The following is a 21,304-nucleotide window of genomic DNA, read 5'->3' on the forward strand; positions in this document are numbered from 1 at the left end:
AAATGAATTTTATAATTGTGTGCAAAAATGTTTCAATTCGCTTAAAAAATTCCCGAGATATGAAGAAATACGCAAAAAGTAAAATTAACATTACATTAAAGCAGTGTTTCCCAAACTTATGGCTTTTGAGTACCCTTTTTAAATTTTTCGTAACGCTGTGTACCACTAATAAAAAAATGAATGCATTTTTTACTATAAAAAAGTTAAAAATCACAACTGGCTGTTGACACCACTAATTTTTAACTATTAACTCTGCAAAAAATAGCCAATAGAAAAATACGTAATCGTAAATTTTCATGGCTAGCTTTGTTTTTAAATAAAATTTTTTGAAATTTTCGTTTCTTGAAAGATATTTCGCATAAGAACGCGTACCCCCGTTAAACTGTTCCCGTACCCCTGGGGGTACGCGTACCACACTTTGGGAAACACTGCATTAAAGAGTTCAAACTTTGGACCTCTCTCCTGTCCAAACTATTGGTACCATATTACTCAGACTTAGACTACCCCTATATTTTGGATCTCCGAAATCCAAATACGTCGAAAAAAAGGTATGTTTATTCACAAAAAGTGCGTTTTTGTGTCTGATTGCTTAACTTAAAATATCGTCTGCACTAATTAATTATCATATTTCAAGTCACCCTATCGAGTCCTAAAACGTGAATCATTAGATCACAATTATTCAGGATGGGACGTTTATATTTTTTGTACTGTTCAAACTAGTTTGCTTACTCTGAGTAGCTTGCTTGTATAAAGTGATGTGAACCTTCTTCTTCACTGGATCTCAATCCAACCAGAAACATTTTCAAGTTTAATTTTCCATTTTAATTCTTTCCCGACAGTCAATATGTTTAATAAAATCGAATTAAAATGAAATTTACAAGTTTGAAATTTCAACTCGTAGTGGTTCAAATCAAAAAAATGATTCCTTGCATATGAATAAAAAAAACATCCACAAAATTGAAAGACACAATCGAATAGTATACAACACAAATATCAGTCTCCTTGATGAGGTAGAAAAAAAAGAATATCATCAAAAGAATCGAAGAAGCAGAAGAAAATTTCCTTGAATTTATAAAAACATATAATCTTTTCTTTTTTCAAATGAAAGCAGAATATTGGGAAGTATTTCTGTCCAAAAGACGAAGGGAAAAAATGCAATTTTTTATTAATCATTCGGGATAAGTAAAAACCTAAAATTTTAAGATTTAGTAGCTTCAAAACTAATTCAAAAATTTAAGTTTAAAAAAAAATTATATTAACTGCTTAATTTCTCCAAAAATAACCTTTTCTAATTTGTTTTTATTTCAATAAACTTTCTATCAGCACAAATTTCACCACATTTTCAAGACATTAAACAAAGCTTTATAGAAAACATCACCAGTATAATTATTCATCTAAATCATTGTTTCTCAACGGGGGCGATACCGCCCCCCGGGGGGCCGTTGGAGTATGCTGAGGGGTGGTGAGCTTGTTTTTGGGCAGTAGGGGGGCGCTGACCATGTTTTGTCATTCAAATTTAATGTTGAAACTCCCAAATAAAATTATTAAATTACTATTGATTTAATAAATAAAATTAATCTAAAATTAATGTTAAAAGAAAGATTAAATCATTATATTAAATTAAGATTATCCGATTCACCATTTGTTCCATTATGTGATCTATATTCTCGAATTCGAACCAGCGCAACGCATGAGACAGTTGTTTTTGCCTCTGACTCATACAAGTCATTTGGCGAAAATTGAAATGCTTATGCTTTCAGTATGAATGTTTGGTTTGACCCATGTTTCTTATGAAGGTTTTCGTTAGCTCCTTTTAGTATTTTCCCCCAGTTTCGATTCATTTTCACTGTTTATTTGGCTAAGAACGTGCGCGAATTAGTTCTTCATCGTAAATTATTTATTAATTTTGAAAAATTGTTTATTATCTTTCACCGTTTGTATTTTGCTGCCTCCAACAATGTCGGTTAACAGAAAGAATTGTCGTTAATACTTGAATACTCGTCAGTGTCACTTACTTGAAGTTCGGATTTGTTCAATCGCCATTGAACTCTCAACTTCACAAATGTTTACTTTGTTAGAAAGTTTTATCTAATGAGGCAATAAAACCTTCACGTTTGCAGGAGCATTTTCAAAAAATTCATCCTGACAAACAAAATAAAGATCTGTCATTTTTCACGAACATCAAGCACAAGTTTCTGACTGGCACCATCGGTCTCGGGCTTGCTAGCAAACTCCTCACAAAAATAGGATAGTTTGATAGCCTCTTAAAATATATCAAAATTAATTGCTAAATCTGGGATTCTTTCATACCAAAGGCAAAGAGTTGATACTGCTGGCTGACAAGGAAGCTTTAGAAGCAGTTTTACACCATCCAGCTGTATCCAATGCAATCAAAAATATCCCATTAAGCAACGATAAATTACAGCGACGAAATGATGAGATGGTTGAAGATATTGAAGTTTCTTTATGCAAACTTTTGATATCCAACATACTTTCCCCTCAAGTTCATGAGTTAACCTTGCCAAGTAATGAGGCTTTACTTTTGGCGTACGTCCGGTTAGTTAAAGAAAGAAAAATTATTCAAGAGATGCTTTTTGTAAGAAGCTTGATTGTAGAAACCAAATGTGAATCTATTTTTAATACTACCAAAGATTATTTTAAACAGAAAACATTCGTCTTGCGAATATTACCTCTGTCGCCCCTGATGAAACTCCTGCAATGGTGGGTCGACATCATGGGTTTATCACCCTTTTGAAGAGGGAGGTACCAGATATTTTAACTGTTTGCTGCGTGATTTACAGACAGCATTTAGTTGGAAAAATCTCAGTGATTGTTTGCGTCAGTCATTGCAATATGTCGAGCTCTGCTGTGAACAAAATTAACTGTAATGCTCTCAACGATCAAATATTCATAAGCTGTGTAAAAAAAAAAAAAAAAATGAATTCAATCACTTGCTACTACACATTGAGATTCGCTGGCTTTCCTAAGGCACCTGTCTCAATAGGTTTCAGCTTCTTTTCGAATTTGTACTTGAGTTCTTCGAAAACAGAAACGTAGTTCTGAAAGACGGATTGCTAGAATTTAAGGCTACACGGTACCCTTTTTTAAAAAAAATTTTTAAGGCCAGTAATATTAAAAGTAATAATAGATTTTCATTTGTATTATATTATTAAACTGATTTTCAAAAAGAAAAGGGAAATCGACAAACCACAATTTAAAAAATTTAAAATTTTTTAAAAAATTCAAGATTTTTTTAAATTTTTATAACTTTTTTAATTTTCAAAATTTTTCAGTTATTTTAAATAATATAAATATCTTAGATTATTAGGAACAAAAGTTAGTATGGATTTGATGCTCTGATACTTAGTTGAATCTTAATTATTTTTATCGTTACTAAACACGTGGAAAACCCGAAAATTCTAAAAACTCCAACTTCAAATTTTTATTAAAAAAAATGTATACATCTCACACTGAAATCCATACTAACTTTTGGTCTGTATATACATAAAAGTTTCTACAAAAAATTTCAAGGCTTTATCTTTAAAGGGAAAAAAGCCTTAGGGAATCGAAAACAGTGGTATCAACAAAAAAGAAAGTCTGAGAAAATGACATTTAAAGTAAAGAGAACCATAAAACCAAAACTAAAAATGCTTGTACAGTCCTACTTTCTTAATATATTATAAACAAACTTATTGTTGGTCCAAAAACACTAATTTACTTGAATATTAATAGTATTATATTTTTTCACATTTAAAATTTATATGTAACCTGTATCGGCTAAAATACACGTAACATTGGTTTAGACAAACAAAGCAATAGGATTAAAGAAATAGTATATTTATTATTATATAAATATTCATAATTATATAAATATTCATAATTATATAAATATTCAGTCAATCAAGTATAACAAATATTCTGTTACGAATGTATTTATAAATTAAAAAATATTAGTCTTAAAAAAGACTTTTTATAAATAAAAATTTAGTAAAAACACAACTTTAGAACGCATCCATCAAACACCGAACATAAATAAACAACAATGCTTCTAGAAGTGAAAGTGAAATTTGATAACTTTTGGAGAAAGTGAAAATTAATAATCATCGAAATAAAGTAAGTCTTTTTTTGAAAAAAAAAGTTTTAAAATTAGATTTAAAAGAAAACGAAACTAACCACGCCCCCTCGCTTGTCAAATTGTGAGTCTGACACAACTCGGAAAAATCCTAATATCTCTAAAACTAATTAGATCTCAGATGCAAAATTTTTCAACTTGCTTCCCAACCACATTAGCCACCCAAAAATGCAAAAATATTTTTTTGCATATTTTTGCGAATTTTAGGGTACTGTGTAGCCTTAAGATAGAAGATGCATTCACGATAGATTTATTTGCAAAATTTAACTGCGTTAATTTACAACTTCAAGGGCACAAGTTCAATTTGATCACTACAAAATTAGTTAATTTTTGCCTTTCTAAAAAAATTATTTTAAGGAAACAAAATTTTGGTCGGAATGAGTTTAACCAATTTCCAATCTAATCGGATCTTAAAAAGAATAGTGAAATTCCCTCTGATGATACACAAGAATATTGCTAACACCTTGAGTCTTTACACATGGACTTTTTCGATCGCTATAAAGATGTTTTGTCCCTGGAAGTCCCTAAATGGGATATGAATCCTTTTGTGAATATTGAGACAACGGAGGTTCAGATTCAGGAGGAATCGGTCGAACTTTCAAGCAATGAAACTTTGAAATGGTGATCATCTCTCTGAATTTTGGCTCCAAGGTAACACCACTCACCTGGACTATAAACTGTTCTCAAAAAGTTTAAGTTGCCTTCCCTTCCTCCTACCTTGTCAAACAAAGATTCAGTGCTGTGACGGATCTAGTCACAAAAAGATTTGCGTCTTTATCTAACTAAAAATATTGAACCGAATGTTAAGAAACTAGCTCTGAACCATCAAGCACAATCATTCCACTAACATGGTTATTTGATTGTTTCGTTGATAATAATTTTTAGAGTAAAAAAAATTTTTTTTGTGTTTTTTTTATTATCTAATTAAGAATAAATTACTCTTTTTAACTATAGACTTCTTTGTTGTACTTTTTCAATACTGTATTTATTTTGATTACAACAAATAGAATGCGATTATCTGCCGGAAGAAAAATATCGAGTTAACGTGCACATTATTTTTTTTAAAAGAACGAAGCAAATTTTACTCCTAAAAAATTGCTTAAAAATGTTGCCTCTTATAATTCAGCACCTCCCCTCCACCCCTTTGCTAAAAATAACAAAATTTTTACAAAGGGGGCGTTGAAATTTTTTTTGCTCCTTAGGGGGGCGGCAACGTTAAAAAGGTTGAGAATCTATGATCTAAATGCTTCCTTTCCTTTCCAAGAAAAGAGAAAGTTGAAAAAGTTAAAATATTTTTAATAAAAAAAAAACTTAAAAATATAGATAAGCTCAAAAATCAATTTAAAAAAAAGTTGATCTCACAAGGGTTAAAATTAATATGCAAGGAATATAATGAAATACCTTGTGAAATATCTGAAGGCATAGGCGTGCGAAAGACTGCCCATTTTATTTGTTCTTCGTATGGATCACATGTTATTTCTGTAGGCCTTAACCACTGGTCAACCGATTCTTCACGAGGTTCTTCTGCATTGTAGTAAAGAGATTTTGGCAGGGGTGGAAAAGAATCATCAATAAATAATTCATGGTTCTGAAACAAAACATACAACATGTTTCAAAGATAAGTTCTGTTTGAATCATCTTGAAGTATGATCTCATAAGTATACAGAGTTGACGCACATTTACAGTAACAAGTAGAGATTTAAATAATCAAAACCTCTAGTTAAAAATAACCATAATGCATGATTACCAGTAATTATAATCTAATGATTGCAAGTAATCTCAAATACAATTATAATATTCGATTGCAGAAAGATTATATGTAATAGTTCGACGTGATCTTGATTATACATTGTAACTAGGATTGTAAGCAACTGGTTTCTTGTAATCGTGACTAATTATGCTCATGATTAGTTTAATACAAGATTTTGACCAGTAATTATGATTACCAGAAATAGTTTCTTTTATTGCAATTAATTATGATAAGTTTTAATCCTCCTTAATCACGATTACAAATTACCGCTTGCTTGTAATTGATTGCGTTTTTGCACAATTCAGATATCATACTTGCACTCGGGTTCATATCAAAGAGTTTTTCTGAGGAATAAAAATGGGATTAAAAAACGATTGAAGCTTGCTTGTATTGTTATCCAGCGCATAGGTCTAGTTTAAATTTCAGTAGTTTAGTTAATCACGAAGTTACCAAAACTATGATTGTTGATCGATCATTTTGACGATAAAGTTCCTTTGTAGCTGTCAAGTAGCGTCTGAAACTTGTACGATTGACGATAAATTATGTTTGTAGATGTTACAATTGAAACTTGCGTAGTCATTAAGCGCAGGGTCTCAGAAAAGTGATTGAAATTTCGATCGCAAGGTCGATCCTCAAAGACATGAAAACGACTTACGAGTTCTTTCTTTCCTACAGTGATCATTAACGAATAATTTTTGTTTGTCGCGGCCTATACATAGCTCACCAAACAACAAAGTATTTATAAATGCCCTGATCTAGTTTCAATTTTAAATATATATTTTTTAATAATTTCATGCAGCGATAAAAGAAGGATGACATTTAGAAGAAAGAATAATATTTACCTGTTTACAAAAAGTAATGATTTCATGCCACTGCAGTCTAGCAAAATTCTCTTCGACATTCCTCAGATCTTCAGTAAGCTCACTTTCACCCTGACCAGAAGCAGTATTAGGTCGTGCAGAATCGGGTCTTAAAGATATTATGCTCCGCGAAGTTTGACATATATCACACATTGCTTTGTCGGTTGCATTTAAATAAGTACAAGAAGAACACTCCCAACTATCACTCTGATGGTTTGAGTGCCGCCTCAACGTCCTGTTTGAGAGTTGGAATTGTTGAGAGTCATCGTATTTCGATGAACTACAGACTCTGCATTCGGTGAGAGATCGAGGATTACGAAGTGTGCAACTAGGACAAACCCAACTCTCGTTAGGCTTCAGTGTCCTAAATTGTCTACTGCTAGTACTGTTAAGTTTTGAACCACCACACGCGCAGCAGAACCTTTCATTGGAGGAATTTATTAAAGTACACTTTACACACGTCCATTGATCTAACATGGGAACACCGAGGAGCCGACTTAAATGGCGTCCCGAATCGATGCGTGAATACACTTCGTCATTGTAATCACTTTGCTCAACGATTCTGTTCGAATTTCTGGCTGTATCACAGTTTTGGCAGGTTGTTGCCCACACAGGATTGGATGAGAATGAACAACTGTTACATACCCAAGACTCTTCTGCTTCCGACATTCTGGTTAAATCTTCTCCACACAGAACGTCAGTTTTAGGGGAAGACAAGTCAACGTTGTGACCATTCACTAAAGGAGTCTTTTTCGCGGGCACCACTGGACATGATGCACTACTTGGGACTTCCGAAAACGATTTACTTCGTCTGGATAATGAAGGACTTCCGTTTTGGTTATCTGAAGAATTATTCAGTGAATTTTTCAGCTCAGACAGGTAACCTAAACTAAAGGCATTGCGAGGCAAAGTTGTGGGAATGTTTGGTTTTTTAGGAGTTTCGCAAATTTCACACCTGTTTAAGCTAGGAGAATTTTCATAGGTACAACGTTTACAAGCCCAAGGTACTTCGTTTTCTGCGTCTGGGTCAATAAGCATAACATCATCGGCAGAATGCGAATTAACGGGGTTATCTTTATTCACTGAAGATGAGCCATCTGAGTTATGACGACTCAGTTTTGCCTTGTTCCGTTTTTGAGCAGCGCGTTGCCGCTTAGGTGACCGGTTATGAGCATAATCAGTTCTTTTAATAGGCACGGACTGCGAATTTAAGAAATCAGTTAAATCATTGCCGTTAACATAACTAACATTATTATGCTTAGCAGTTTCACAAATAATACACTGGTTGGTGGAAGGTATGTTAAGAAATTGACAGTTTTCGCAAGTCCACTTGCCATCAAGTTTTGGAAGATGTCTCGGAGAAACGTAGTTGCTGGCAACAAAGGGGTCGCAGACGTTATTGTCCAATAGACTATGAAGTTGGCTAAGCTTTGATAATGCTTTATGAGGAGAGATTCCGTAAGCTCCAAAATTGCTCAAGTCTTCGAAAGTATCGCGAGCGCCATTTCTTAAACCACTTTGCTTTCTGGTCAGATTGCAAAGAATACAGTTTTCAGTAGTTGTTGGATTGTAATTATGACAATGATGACAAAACCAACGAAATGCAGGACTGGCTTGTTGTACTGATGTACCGTGACTAGAGGGAATGTCTACTCCCGAATCGGGAGTAGGTGTAGAAGGTAGATCATAATCTAAATTATTAAATAAATCTGGAATTTCGCCTTTTCTGTAAGCACAAACGACACATTCAGAACAAGTTTCGAGATTCAGAAAAGAACAATGAGTACATTTCCACTTCTGAGTCTTTTTTCTTATACACTTTACAAAAGTTTTCTCAAGGAAATTGATTTTATCTTTCTTCCTTTCATCAGTAGAAGAGAGTTTACTGTTACTATCACCACTACCCTCTTCCTTGATGGATTCGGCGAGATTTACAAATAGTTGAGAAAGAGCTATTCCAGGTGCCTGGTTAATATCGAGCAACGGCATACCATGCCAACTAACGCTCCGGTTTTTGACGCGTGCGCCAACATCGCTTTCACTTGCATTAGACAGAGATTTTTTGAGGGCCTTCTCTTTCTTGATTCGCAACTGTGCTTTTGGGGATATTCTGGGGAAGAAAAAAAATTATTTTCAACTACTATAAAGTATAGTATAAACTATTACTGCTCTACAAAGTCATGAGGAGTCATTCAAATATTACAGGTAAGCACACATTTGGGAGATTTTATCACTCCTTCTCCAGTGTCAGAAATTTTTGTTTAAAAATCGTCAATTTCTTCCCAATTTTTATGCACGGTTTTTTTTTTAAAGTAATTTTTCTTGCAAATCCAAATGTTTTTGCAGTCCACAAGATCTTTTTTACACCATCAGTGATATTAGTGCCTAATGCTCTCACTCCCCTCTAAGTTGGATGCTTAAGTAATATTTGAAGACCCCGAATGAATGTGTTATAATAATCTAAGTGAAATGATTGAATTCCCCAAAAATTTGAAATAATGAATCCTGCGGTTAAGACTGTATGTCTGAACCATGCATATAATTAGTGAACGGTCTATAAGATCAAACAATTAAATTTTGAGATTTACAATAGCATTATTAATTAATACAACGAGATCTTCAATCAAAAAATCAAAATCTTTTTAATCCTAAAATCAATTTTGCTTTAAAACTGGTAATTGTGTATACGTAGAAAATGAATGGGATTTTCTGAGCATACACAAAAATCAGGAATAGCAAGACTAAAAGCTAAAAAATCAGGATAAATGAGGACAAAATATTTTAGTATTAGGGAAATTAGATATATCAGGATAACTACGGACCCTCTGCTAATAATCGATGCACAAATTTTACGCATGTGCACTAAAAAATTACTTTAAAAAGAAGAGATAATTGATTTGAAGGTAAATAGATATTTAATTTTTTAGTGTGAAAACTGTCGATTTTTATTCGAAAAACCTAATTTATTACAGAGGTTTAAAAAGATATAGGTGAGAGTGGGTTTTGGCGAAATTAGTTCGGACAAACTCTGAATTGCACTTTACTAGTAAAGGAGAGAATTTATCCTGTGCAGATAAGTTTGTTTTGATATGTTAACTCTCTAAAGTTATCTTGTTTTTAAGCTATCCTTATTAATAGGTCATCACTAAGGCCCGGATTTTGATCACATTTGCATTTTTTTGCATTTTTGGACATTTTTTGTCCTTTAGAGCAGTTTTTGAGATTTATAGGGCATTTTCTTTAAATTTTGGGGCGTATTTTGCATTTTAAAGCATTTTTTAAATTTTTTGTTAATTTTTTCTAATTTTTGCTATTTTTTATAATTTTTTATTATTACACTGGCTTCCAAGCAATGAATAAAATCTCTAGGATATTAAAAGGTGAAGCAACATCTTTTCAAATTGAAGAAGAATTGTCAGTAAGTGTGACCGTCCTTTTCAAGTACGCACCAATAACATCAGTAGACGTTGAAAGAAGTTTCTCCTGGTATAAAAATTTGCTTTCAGACAAGAGACGCTCGTTTACGTTTCAAAATATTAAAGAAAATTTAATAATCCACTGTAATTCTGATATTTAGTAATATTATGAGATGGAAGTTGTTATATTCATTTAAGTTTCTATACAAAATGAAAATGTTTTGGAGTCAACATATTTTCCTTTTTTTTTGTTATTTTAGGATATAAAACATATTTTTCAAACTTTAATGAACGTAGAACAAGTATTGCATTGCTTTATATTTTTTGAAACGACTAATAATAATTTTAAAGAGTAAAACATTGTTTTAGTTCAATATTTTTACTTCTATTTAAGTCATGTCATAAGGCATTTTTAGCGCAATTTTCGCATTTTAACGGCATTTTTTGCATTTTTAAGGGCATTTTTTGCAGTTTGTAAGGGCATTTTTTGCACTTTTTAAGGGCATTAATTGAGATTTTTTAGGTCATCAAAATCCGGGCTCTAGTCATCACAGTTATAAAAATTATTTTAGTCCAGTTTATTATACGTTTACTAAAGATCCATACCCTAGTAAACGATAAGGAGTTCGACCAATAAGTAGCATTATTCTATTTCGTTTTGACAACCTTTGCTCCCGGAGTAATACTGATTCCCCCCCCTCCCTGATGTGCGTCTATGCTGGACCCACGAAAGCTAAAGTGCAGCGGAGGAAGAAGATAATTACATCCAAGGCAACATATATTTTACGAGCCCCAGCACAAAGTTTATTGCGGGGTCCATCCACAAAGAGCAAAAAGCGTTACTTTCATATTTTTTCGAGAGTTTTTGAAAAGAAATTTTCTGCCATTTTCTTCTTAAAAAATCATTAATAAACACTATATTTTTTGTAAAGAATATTAGTTTGGCCCTCCTCCCTGAGAAAGGCCTTGACTAAATTATATGCATCATTTTCTTAAATTGTGATATAAAATAAAAATCTTGGCTCTTTTTTACTGAAATTCTAGTATTTCTAAATTTCCCATAAGGTTGACACCCGGGAGGTTCGGCTTTTCCTAAAAAAAAAATCATTTATAAGAAAAAGTAGTACATCAATGACTTTTCAAGAATGATATACTGTATACAACTAAACAATAGTTAAATCAGACAGTTTCTAGTTTAGCTCGAACAAGCTCCCTAATCTTAGCTACTCGGTTTTACTGCACCAGACTAAATGCTTCGATAGAAATCCCTAGATTCAGTAACAATCGTGTGACTAAATCCAAAACTAAGATGGCATCCATGTACTTAAAGAGAAATTTTTTTTTAAACATGTATTAAAATTATTCATTAAAATAAAGACAAAAAATAATTTTTACGAAAAAAAAATTAAAATATTCTTTATGCAAGAAAATGGCGGATGAACGAAACACTTTCAAACAATGGTTTGTAAATCCAAAACTATATGATGAAAGGACACTATTTTGTTTTAGGTACCATAACCATTTACAAATCTGAAGAAAAATTCTAAGGTCTATATTGTGTAGGTTTTTACTACCAATCTTACAATGTCTAGAACATTTCTAACAACTAATATTAAAAACTTGTCTATGAAATTTTGTAACAAATACAATTGATTACTGTGTGATAAATTGAAAAGTTGGCTAGTGTATGCAAAAGAAAAAAATTTTAAGAGCTAATAAAGAACATTAATAATTTCTTGAGAAAAAGATTCAGTGATTGACGGATGTTCCTTCATTTTTTTAGATCAATTTTTTAGACACTCTCGAAGTAAATATCATTCAAGCAGTAGATAAAGTCGTTAAAAAAGACGAAGATGAAATTTCTATAAGCATGAAATGAATAATATACACACTTAAATAATTTTTTTTAAAAGAAAATTAAAATTCTACCTTGATAATTTCTTTGGTGAATGCAATAATTAAGTCTTTTAAACTTTCAACAGACGCACATAATGATGAAACACACTCTTAGTGGACATTTAAGAAAAGCAAGTTCAAGGAAAAAATACTATGCCAACAGGATGGCCTTCATTTCTTTTTCTCGAGTGAGACATGTCACGAAAAGCGTCTTTGTCCTGTATTTAATGTCAGCTGAAATTTATGACGAGATATGGAGTCATTTAAATTCAACTTTTGTGCCTTTCTTTAAAAACAAAAGTAAATTGAAGTAACATTTACACAACACGTATATCTTTTCCCAGAAGAGTAAAAAGGCGAATAACTTAACAATTACAAAAGTTATAACCTTAATAATTTAAAAATTATGAAAAGTAAAAAGATTAATGAGCTATTGGCACAGAAATGAGAATCATCTAAATACAGACGTATTCAATTGAATGAGATCAAAAAGTGATCTGATCTGACGATAAAAAAAAAAAAAAAAATTTAAAAAAAAAACTACAGAAAAGGGGAGAAAATATTTCTGGGGTGATGGGCTTTTTACTTCTTGATGAAGGCAAACTTCATTAACCACGAGGTTTTCAATCTTAACTTTTACACTCGAGAGGTGCCTTATAATCACCAATGAAATATTTGTTACACTAAATGTGAACATTTCCATTGCTTAGCGACCCATTTATTCTTTGATCTCCAGGTATTGCACATGTATTTGAATAGATAGATGCGCTTACATACGCATTTTTTAACCGTCGGATTAATCTCGAATGCAAAGGCTTTTATTGTTGTGGCTATTGTAGTTCATTTACGTCGCACCAGAGCTGCACAATGGGCTATTGGCGACGGTCTGTGAAACATCCCAGAGGATGATTCGAAGACATGCCATCACAATTTTGATCTTCTGCAGAGGAGATGGCACCCCTCTTCGGTAGCCCGACGAGCTATGCGCGAAATCGAGCAATTTACGGTAGAACAGTTTAAGGTCTACCGTAATTTTTAAGGTAGTCGGATGACTACCTTAAAAAAGAGGATTTTCACAAAAAAATCACTTTTTTATTTTATTGCTTTATAATAATGCCCAATTTTTCTAGTTTTAAAAACTGTTTTGTTTTTGAATGCACGGCAAGCAGAACTTTAGTTATAGCTATTTTAGTAACAGATGACAGCTGTCCAACTTACCGGAAATTACAAAAATGAAGCCGGTAGTAGGTAATAGTTTGTGTCTATTTGTGTGTTTATTTTTCTTAGATATTTAATTTTTAAAAGCTCTTAAACTCACGGCTAATAATCTGAATTAGATTTTACGTTTCGTGGTTACTGTTTGTGGGTAACATGAAAAGTTAGCATATTTTCTGATAGTTTGTTTACATTTGAAGCGTACTTTCTATATCTTGATTTTGATTTGTTTTGAAGAAATTTATTGATTTCTTTCAAAAAAATTTGTTATTTATTTTGATAAATTTATTGAAATGGGTAAAGGACGTACTTCTCGATCTAAGAAACGTAAATATTACGGTAATCAACATGCCACCAAAAGCGATGATTTGAGTAAAGTTGATTATACCATTTATTCAAAATTGTGTATAGCAGATGAATCTATTACTTCAAGCTCTTCAAAATTATCGATTTCTATGGATGTCAATAAAGAACTGATGCCTTTGGATAAAAACAATCTGTGTGGCAATCGAATAATTGATATTGAGATCCTAATGGTGATATTAGCTTCATTATGTTGTCCGGTTTGCTATGATAACAAATTGCATTTAGAAGAAAATTCTAGATTTGAGCTATTATAAATATTATAAAAAATATTTTTTACTTCTAATTATTAATAAAAACTATATTTAGACATATATATTAAAGTGTGAAAATACAGTAAGATGGTTGTTTAATAAAAAATTGTTCCTGTGTTAAATGCTTTATAAGTAGTAGACTTTTGATGTTATTCACTAAATACTTTAAAATATCGCTAAATAATACGTTAAAATATCGCTACGTTAAATAAAACTAAGAAAATGTGTGAAGGAATGTGCCCCCTATAAAATATAATAACTTCCTACTGACAAACATTCATAGTTTTTAGAAAAAATGTAATTATAAACTTTAATTGTGTTTTTCTCAAAATGACAATTTTGCTGTTTTTTGTCTACGGAAAACAAGATAACTCAACTAATTATAATAAATTTGTCTTCAAACTTTCAGAGATTGTTTCTTGTACTGGTGGTTATGTAACAGACCTCCAGAATTCAGATAACTGTATTATTTTTTGTTTTATGAGATATTTTGCAGTAGATAATGTGAAGAAAATGTGAAAAAAAATGGAAAAATATGCTTAACACTCCATAAATTTTTTTAATTTCATGCTATTATTTAAGTTGAGGTTCATAACACTTCAGAGGGTTATACGAAACGGCTCAAAAAGTTTGATAGCTGCATGTACAATAGTTTTTTGTGTAGAGTGTTTTCCGTTAATGAGTTATTTTCATTAAAATTATCTAAAAAATACTCTTTAAACAAAAAATTTCCTGTATATTAAAATTTTCTCTATTAAATATGTTTATTTAAATTAATTTACAATATAAATTGCAATAATGTTGTGAAAAATATTTATTTTTCAAAAATTTTGTCCCGAAGGTAGTCGGATACCTTAACGAGTTCCGATACCGTAGACCCTCTGACCCTTCGTAGACAGATCAAAGCGGTCACCCACCCGCACACTGACCGCAGCCAGTGATGCTTGACTTTGGTGATCCGCTGAGAACCGTGTCTTAACGATCGATCAGTCCACTGCGGAACTAAATTAGGTTAATATGATGTAGAAAAGACCAAGAGCATCAAAATGAAAGGATAGCTCATAGGGAGGAAGACAGATAGCTCATTGAGAGAAAAAAATATCCTTGCATTATTATTATAGAGAAGTAAGTACAAATAGTCAATTTATAAGGCAGATAATAATTTGAAGTATAAATTGTGTGTAAATATATATATTAAAATAAGAAAATTAAGGATTTAGAATTGGAACGATTCGATTAGTTGTACAGTTTAAAAACAAAAAATCCGGATGCGATTATCCTACACTTGACTAAAAAAAAAAGTCCTTGTTCGAGGAAACTTATTCAAACAATGCAAATATCTATGTCTGACAAAAGAATAAATATTTGAGGAAAATGTGGTGAAAAACACTAGCTATACAACTTTAAACGTTAAGACTGGTTGAGATTTCAATTATTACACGCAATACGTAGATTGTCGATACAATCTATTTGTTTTAGGTCATAGAAAATGTTAAGATTGCTTGTAATTTTGAGCACAATCTAGAAGACAAGGGAACCCCTGGATGAAGTATTGGGAGAAATTTGCCTTCGTGGAGGACTTTTTGGTGAACTAACCCGCATTTGCGTTAGAAGGAGAGGAAAACCAAGAAAATCTCCCACGGTTAGCCTGACGGTAAGGGGACGAACCCATGATCTCTATACCACTGAGGATATTTTACGTCAGCATTTTGGTCGGTGCGAGCTGGGGGCGGAATTACTATTGACCAGCCACTGCTGGGATTCGAACCCGGTTCATCTCATTGGGAGGAGAACGCTTTATCCCCTGATCCACCACGACTCATATATAATGACTAATTTATGAATCTACGTTATCCTAATTTCTAATACCATCCTAATAAGTATGAAGGAGCCGTGGTGGCTCAGGGGATAAAGCGTGCGCCTCCCAATGAGGTGACCCAGGTTCGAATCCCAGCGATGGCTGGTCGATACGAATTCCGTGCCCGGCTCGCACCAGACCCCAGTGCTGACGTAAAATATCCTTAGTGGTAGACAGATCATGGGCTTAAGTCCCCTTGCCGTTAGCCTAACCGTGGGAGATTTTCGTGGTTTTCCTCTCCATGTAACGCAAATGCGGACCAATATTTGATCTAGGAGTTCCTGGTCTTCAGAATTGGGTTCAAAATTACAAGACTACGGTGTTGAACATTAGTAGTCGTAAGCCCAAAATTGGGTCGGCTGTTCAACTACGGTTATAAAATTAAAAAATTTAAAAAAAAAGTCTGAAGGTATTGATCAAAACAATTCTTCCGCTTTTTTTCTCTATATTAAAAAAATTGTAAGCACCGCCGCTGTTTTGTGCTTGTAACTTAACAGTACATTTCGTTTTGCCAAGCAAAAACTTCAAGACTAAAAAACTGTGTAGAAAAATGTACAGGAAATACAATGGAATAAAAAATTTAACATCGGGTAATTATTAACAGTTGAGATTATTAACTTGTGGGAAAAATACTACAACTGCAGCAGGAATGCTGTTAAAATTTGGTATGCTGAAAGAGCCATATTTGTTTATTAAATTCAACACAGTTTTCTTCGAAATTCTAATTTGTTCGAAAATTATAGTACTCTTAAGTGTTTTTTTTTTTTTTTCCTTCTTTAAATATTGACTTTTTATCCACTGTTTTCGCTCGCAAGATCTTCATTTCTCTATTTTATAAGCTCAAAATTTCACTCAAAGGAATTAATTTTCAATCTTGAAGTTTAACAAGTTTTAATTATTTATGGAACATATTTCAATCTTTATTCCGCAATAACTCTTGTGCACTATATATAAAACCATTTTTCATTTTTTTTTTCATCCGATCTTTTTCAAGAAAAGTTAAACAATAATATCTTTGCTATCTCTTATAACGTAGCATTATTTGTAGTAGTATTATCTAAAAGCTGAACATTGCAATGTCGATTAAATAGTCATTTTATGTACCAGGAACATAAACTGAAAGGAATGCAAATATTCTTCAGCAAGAAAATAAGCTAAATTTGAAATCTTAAATTATATTTGATTTTCTAGTTGTCAAATAAAAGAGCTTTTTTTATAGTTTTTTTAACGAACAATATTTTAAAGAAGTTAAATTCAGAAGCTTTGTTCACAAATAATTCTTGAGAAAAAGAGACTATTTATTAAGATATTTTTTTATTCATTTTTTCAAAATTTGACTATTTTGAAAATTTTATAAAATACTATGAATCTTAAAACACAATAATGAACAACATGAAAAAAAATTATTAAGATTAAGTACAGCAAAATTGTAGACATAAAATCAATCGAATCTCAAATCGAATTGAATATATATATATATATATATATATATATATATATATATATATATATATATATATATATATATATATATATATATATATATATATATATATATATATATATATATATATATTGTTACGAACACTACAGTGCAAAATATTTTAGTTGCAAAAAAATTTTGACAGTTTTAAAAATTCTACAGATAAAGCAATGAAACTTACAACTAACTTTTAAAAAACGAAGAAATGGAAATACTAATGTCTATAAATACTTTTTTAAATAAAGTAAAAATTAGAAATTCCTTACAGAATATTTTTGTAGTAAAAATACTTTATTTACGTCTCGCTAGAGATGCACAATGGTCTACAGGCGGAGGTTTGGGAAACAGCCTTAAGGATTATCCGAAGACAGGTCATCACAATTTTGATCTTCTGCAGAGTGGATAGCTCGCCGTTCTGGTAGCCCGACGACATATACGCGAAGTCGAGCACTTTAGGGTAGAATAGTTTAACGAAGATCGATACCGCGCACATTCTGTGCCTTTGCAGGCTGATCAACGTGGTCACCCACCTGCGCATCGGCCTCTGCCAATGATGCTTGACTACTGGGAACGATCAGTTCACTGTTTAATAATATTTCACTCTAAAAGTCCAATGTCTAAATGGGCCCATGTCCGCGAGTTCGAACCCCGAGCCGACTTCGAACACTCTCCGTGTAGTAAATGGTGACTGATGCACGTTAAATCTGTCAAGTCGCAAAGTCCTCCATGCTCCCATAACAAATCAATATCTCTGGAGGTACTAGATTGGAGATGGATCGTTCTCTGATTCAGGTAAAAATTACGATATGTGGATGAATAAATGGATGTATGAATGGGTCCGCCCTATCGTATGGGTGTGGCAGAAGTCGAATTCTTGGCCATAGATGGAGCCACTGGAAAACAAGAACAATCGCACCCTTCTGCCTAAACGCAAGGCATATGTCAACAACAATGTCTAAATGACTGTGCGCAGGTAACATGACACGTTCATTTAGTTTGTTGGGTTGGTTTATTGGATTTAAGGGCATTTGCAGGCTTGTGTGCTCAAATTAGGCTTATATACCTTTGTCAAATAGAAGGACAGATAGCACAATATAGAGAAGCACAGCACGAAGAATCATCTAGGGTAACAGCGAACCCGCTACCTCTACGCTTTGCACAGCGTTTAGCGGGCGTTACCCCTCGGCAAGGGTGGCCCGCATTCATAATTCTGCAAGCTTGGGATAGGGTTCCAGATAAAGAACAATGTATAAAAGACCGCAAATTGAAAAACATTACTTAAATAATGCAAAGCATACCTGGAGTTGAGAAAAATCGAACCCACTGCCTCTATTTACTAGAGCGTTTGACAGGAGAATGCTGCCCCGTAGATACAGAGTCTTATGTAAAATAATACAACTACCTTTTATTTTATTCAATTATTTATTATCTGCATACACATCTACAAATTTGTGTGCATGATTATGAAGAACTACTGACAAAACTTTATGCTAAATTGGGAGACATAATCATTATCGAAAGATTGCAGACTCGGATACTGAAGGAAATCGAACTTGTCATCCTTAAAACTTTAGAGAATTTGGCAGAAGGACAATGCACCGTTGCTACAATGGCACTATTATATGTCTGAACTTATCGTCAACTGTGGTGTTACGTAGGCAAATTTATTATTAAAAAAAAATATGGCAAAAAACAGTTTCTCATTAGCTTTTAAGAACCCCGTAAAAAAAATCAGGGCTGAGGATTATAATGTAGATAAAATTGAGGTGATAAACGAGGTCCATAATAAATGGGAAAACGGTGCCAAGTTTCAGGATCAGGTGTTGTGAGAAAACTGTTGAACAAGTACATTGAGCACCTCAGCAACTTTCCGTAAAGATCATAACAAATAAATTTTTTATATTATATTTGCAGCTCTACTGCGAAGTAAATAAAAAAAAAGTACTACTACTCCTCATATTAGTTTAATGTTACATACAATAACTATATAGGAGGGATATGATTGCGGAATTTATATATTTCGATTTTTATGTAAGTTTTTTAGTTGGTCATTGTCAATCCATGATTCATTGTAAAATGAGTACTTACTAGCTATCACTGAGTGTCAAAACCATTGTACGCGATACAGCAGTGAGAAAAATGGCTGAAAGGAGTTACTCGTGACTTATCCATAGCTGATTAAAAAAAAGAACATTAGAAATGAAACATTAAAATTTATGAAAGATCCCTGAAGTTGCAAAGAGCGAGGCCTTGAGATTGAGAAATATCATGGATGTTTGACAAATATTTATTCAACTGTTCTTAAATCTATTTTTGCTCAATTAACCCCACTAAGAAAACATTTCCAAGAAATTGACTCAAGAGACAATAGAAAATGTTTGTCGGGAAAAGTTACATCCACAATCGGAGTGAAACTTATCCACCATGTGTTTGAATTTTTACTGAAAGAAAAAGCAATGAAAATGTATTCAAACACCATGTAACAATTCTTTTAATCCAGAAACAAGTAAATAAACTATTTTATACCTTAACTAAAAGAGAAGTATACAAAATTTTATCTAGAATTTCAAAACAACTGACCTTAAGTGACCTCACTTGACGGTATTTATTGTGTAGATATAAAATCGATGCAAATAAGGCTTAACAGTGCTGTAGTTTTTCAGTGACTTTCGGATACGATCTTGTGACACGACTTTCTGAGTTTATTTCGATATCCGTCCAATTGCTTATTTTTACCAAGCTCGAAACTTGCTTATTTTTTTTTTTTAATATTTGATAACCGGTGTTGAACAGCTGATTCAATTCTGAGTTTACAACTATCAATGTTCAACTCTGTGGCCTTGTGATTTTAAACCTAACCCAGAAGACAAGGGAACACCTGGATCAAGCATTCGGACAAACGATCCCTTGTGGAGGACTTTTTGATGGAATTAACCTGCATTTGTGTTACACAGAGAGGAAAACCACGGCAAGGGGCAGAATCCCCCACCCGATGGCAAGGGGATTCTGACCCATGATCCGTCTACCACTGATGATATTTTACATTAGCACTGTGGTTGATGTGAGCCGATGGCATAATTCGTTTCAAGAAGTCACCGATGAGATTCGAGTCTGAGTCACATCGTTGGGAGGCGAACTTCTGAACTATATCCTCCGAGCCACAGCAGCTTTTTAACGTTTGCTGAACACAACCACCAATAACGTAAAAAGATTCACCCTTGAACTGGTTAGTTCTTTTATTTTAACTTCTGCACCAAGAAGAGCACGTTTAGACCTGGCATATTTAATAGTACCTTTTTTCACATTAGTATGAATAAAATTATATTTATGTATTCACATTTGACATTAAGATATTTTGGACAGAAGCAACTTCTTCTTTTTTTATTATACATCTAAATATTAAATTATTTGTATAGGTCACGAGCAGGGGAATACAATGAAATTGTCGTGCTGAAAATACAGAAGTTCAGCGGATTTTTTTCTTTGTGACTTAACTCACCCTATCGACAAAGAATATTTGTTTAGATATTCTTCGGGCCTCTTACAATGTCATCTTTACATCAGTTTAACCTCCTTCGACCCAAGCTTTAAATTCAATTTTTACTTAGAAACAGGGTTGGCAAAAATCATGACAGTACGTTTAAATATGTTTTAAAAGTGCTTGCATTTTAATAAACTTTAAAAACTAAATGGGTATATTTGAAACATATTAATTCAACTTTTTAGTTCAATAAATCAATTTATCAATACAGCAAATGGAAAATTATAATTTTACATAACTTTTACTTGCATTAAGTATTTTTTTTAATGTTTATTAGTGTATTTTGAATACCAAATAATAATTTATATACATTCTTCATGAATTATTTTTCCAGATAAAACTTCCAAAATCAATGACTAAAAAAAATTACTTCTAAACTAATATTCTTAAGTGTATATTTTTAAATGATATTAAAAAATATTATGAAAAAAAAAGTATGAAAAAGTTGTTTAATAAAATTTCTGCGTCGAATGGTTAATTATGTGTTGGCTGAACTGGTCAGGTGATCAATAGTTATTTAATATAATATTACTGTG

General features: G+C 32.5%; 1 protein-coding gene across 6 annotated transcripts in view; it reads right to left on the reverse strand.

Moving 5' to 3' along the window:
* LOC107441187 (uncharacterized) overlaps positions 1-21,304 on the reverse strand; it is a 58,509-nt gene that overhangs the window by 20,588 nt on the left and 16,617 nt on the right. For 3 of the 6 annotated variants that reach the window (XM_016054348.5, XM_071180247.2, XM_043041934.3), the window contains exons 2-3: positions 6,725-8,852; positions 5,534-5,720 (exon numbers count right to left, since the gene is read on the reverse strand). In XM_016054348.5, coding sequence (XP_015909834.1) covers positions 5,534-5,720; positions 6,725-8,852 — 2,315 coding nt within the window. Of the gene's footprint in view, positions 1-5,533; positions 5,721-6,724; positions 8,853-12,087; positions 12,245-17,493; positions 19,168-21,304 lie in introns of those variants that run through there. The other 3 variants (XM_071180246.2, XM_016054349.4, XM_016054350.4) reach the window with 3 other exon arrangements.

The sequence above is a fragment of the Parasteatoda tepidariorum genome, chromosome 1, assembly GCF_982258835.1.
Source record: "Parasteatoda tepidariorum strain Cologne lab strain chromosome 1, Ptep-v5.0, whole genome shotgun sequence".
Lineage (NCBI taxonomy): Eukaryota > Metazoa > Arthropoda > Arachnida > Araneae > Theridiidae > Parasteatoda > Parasteatoda tepidariorum.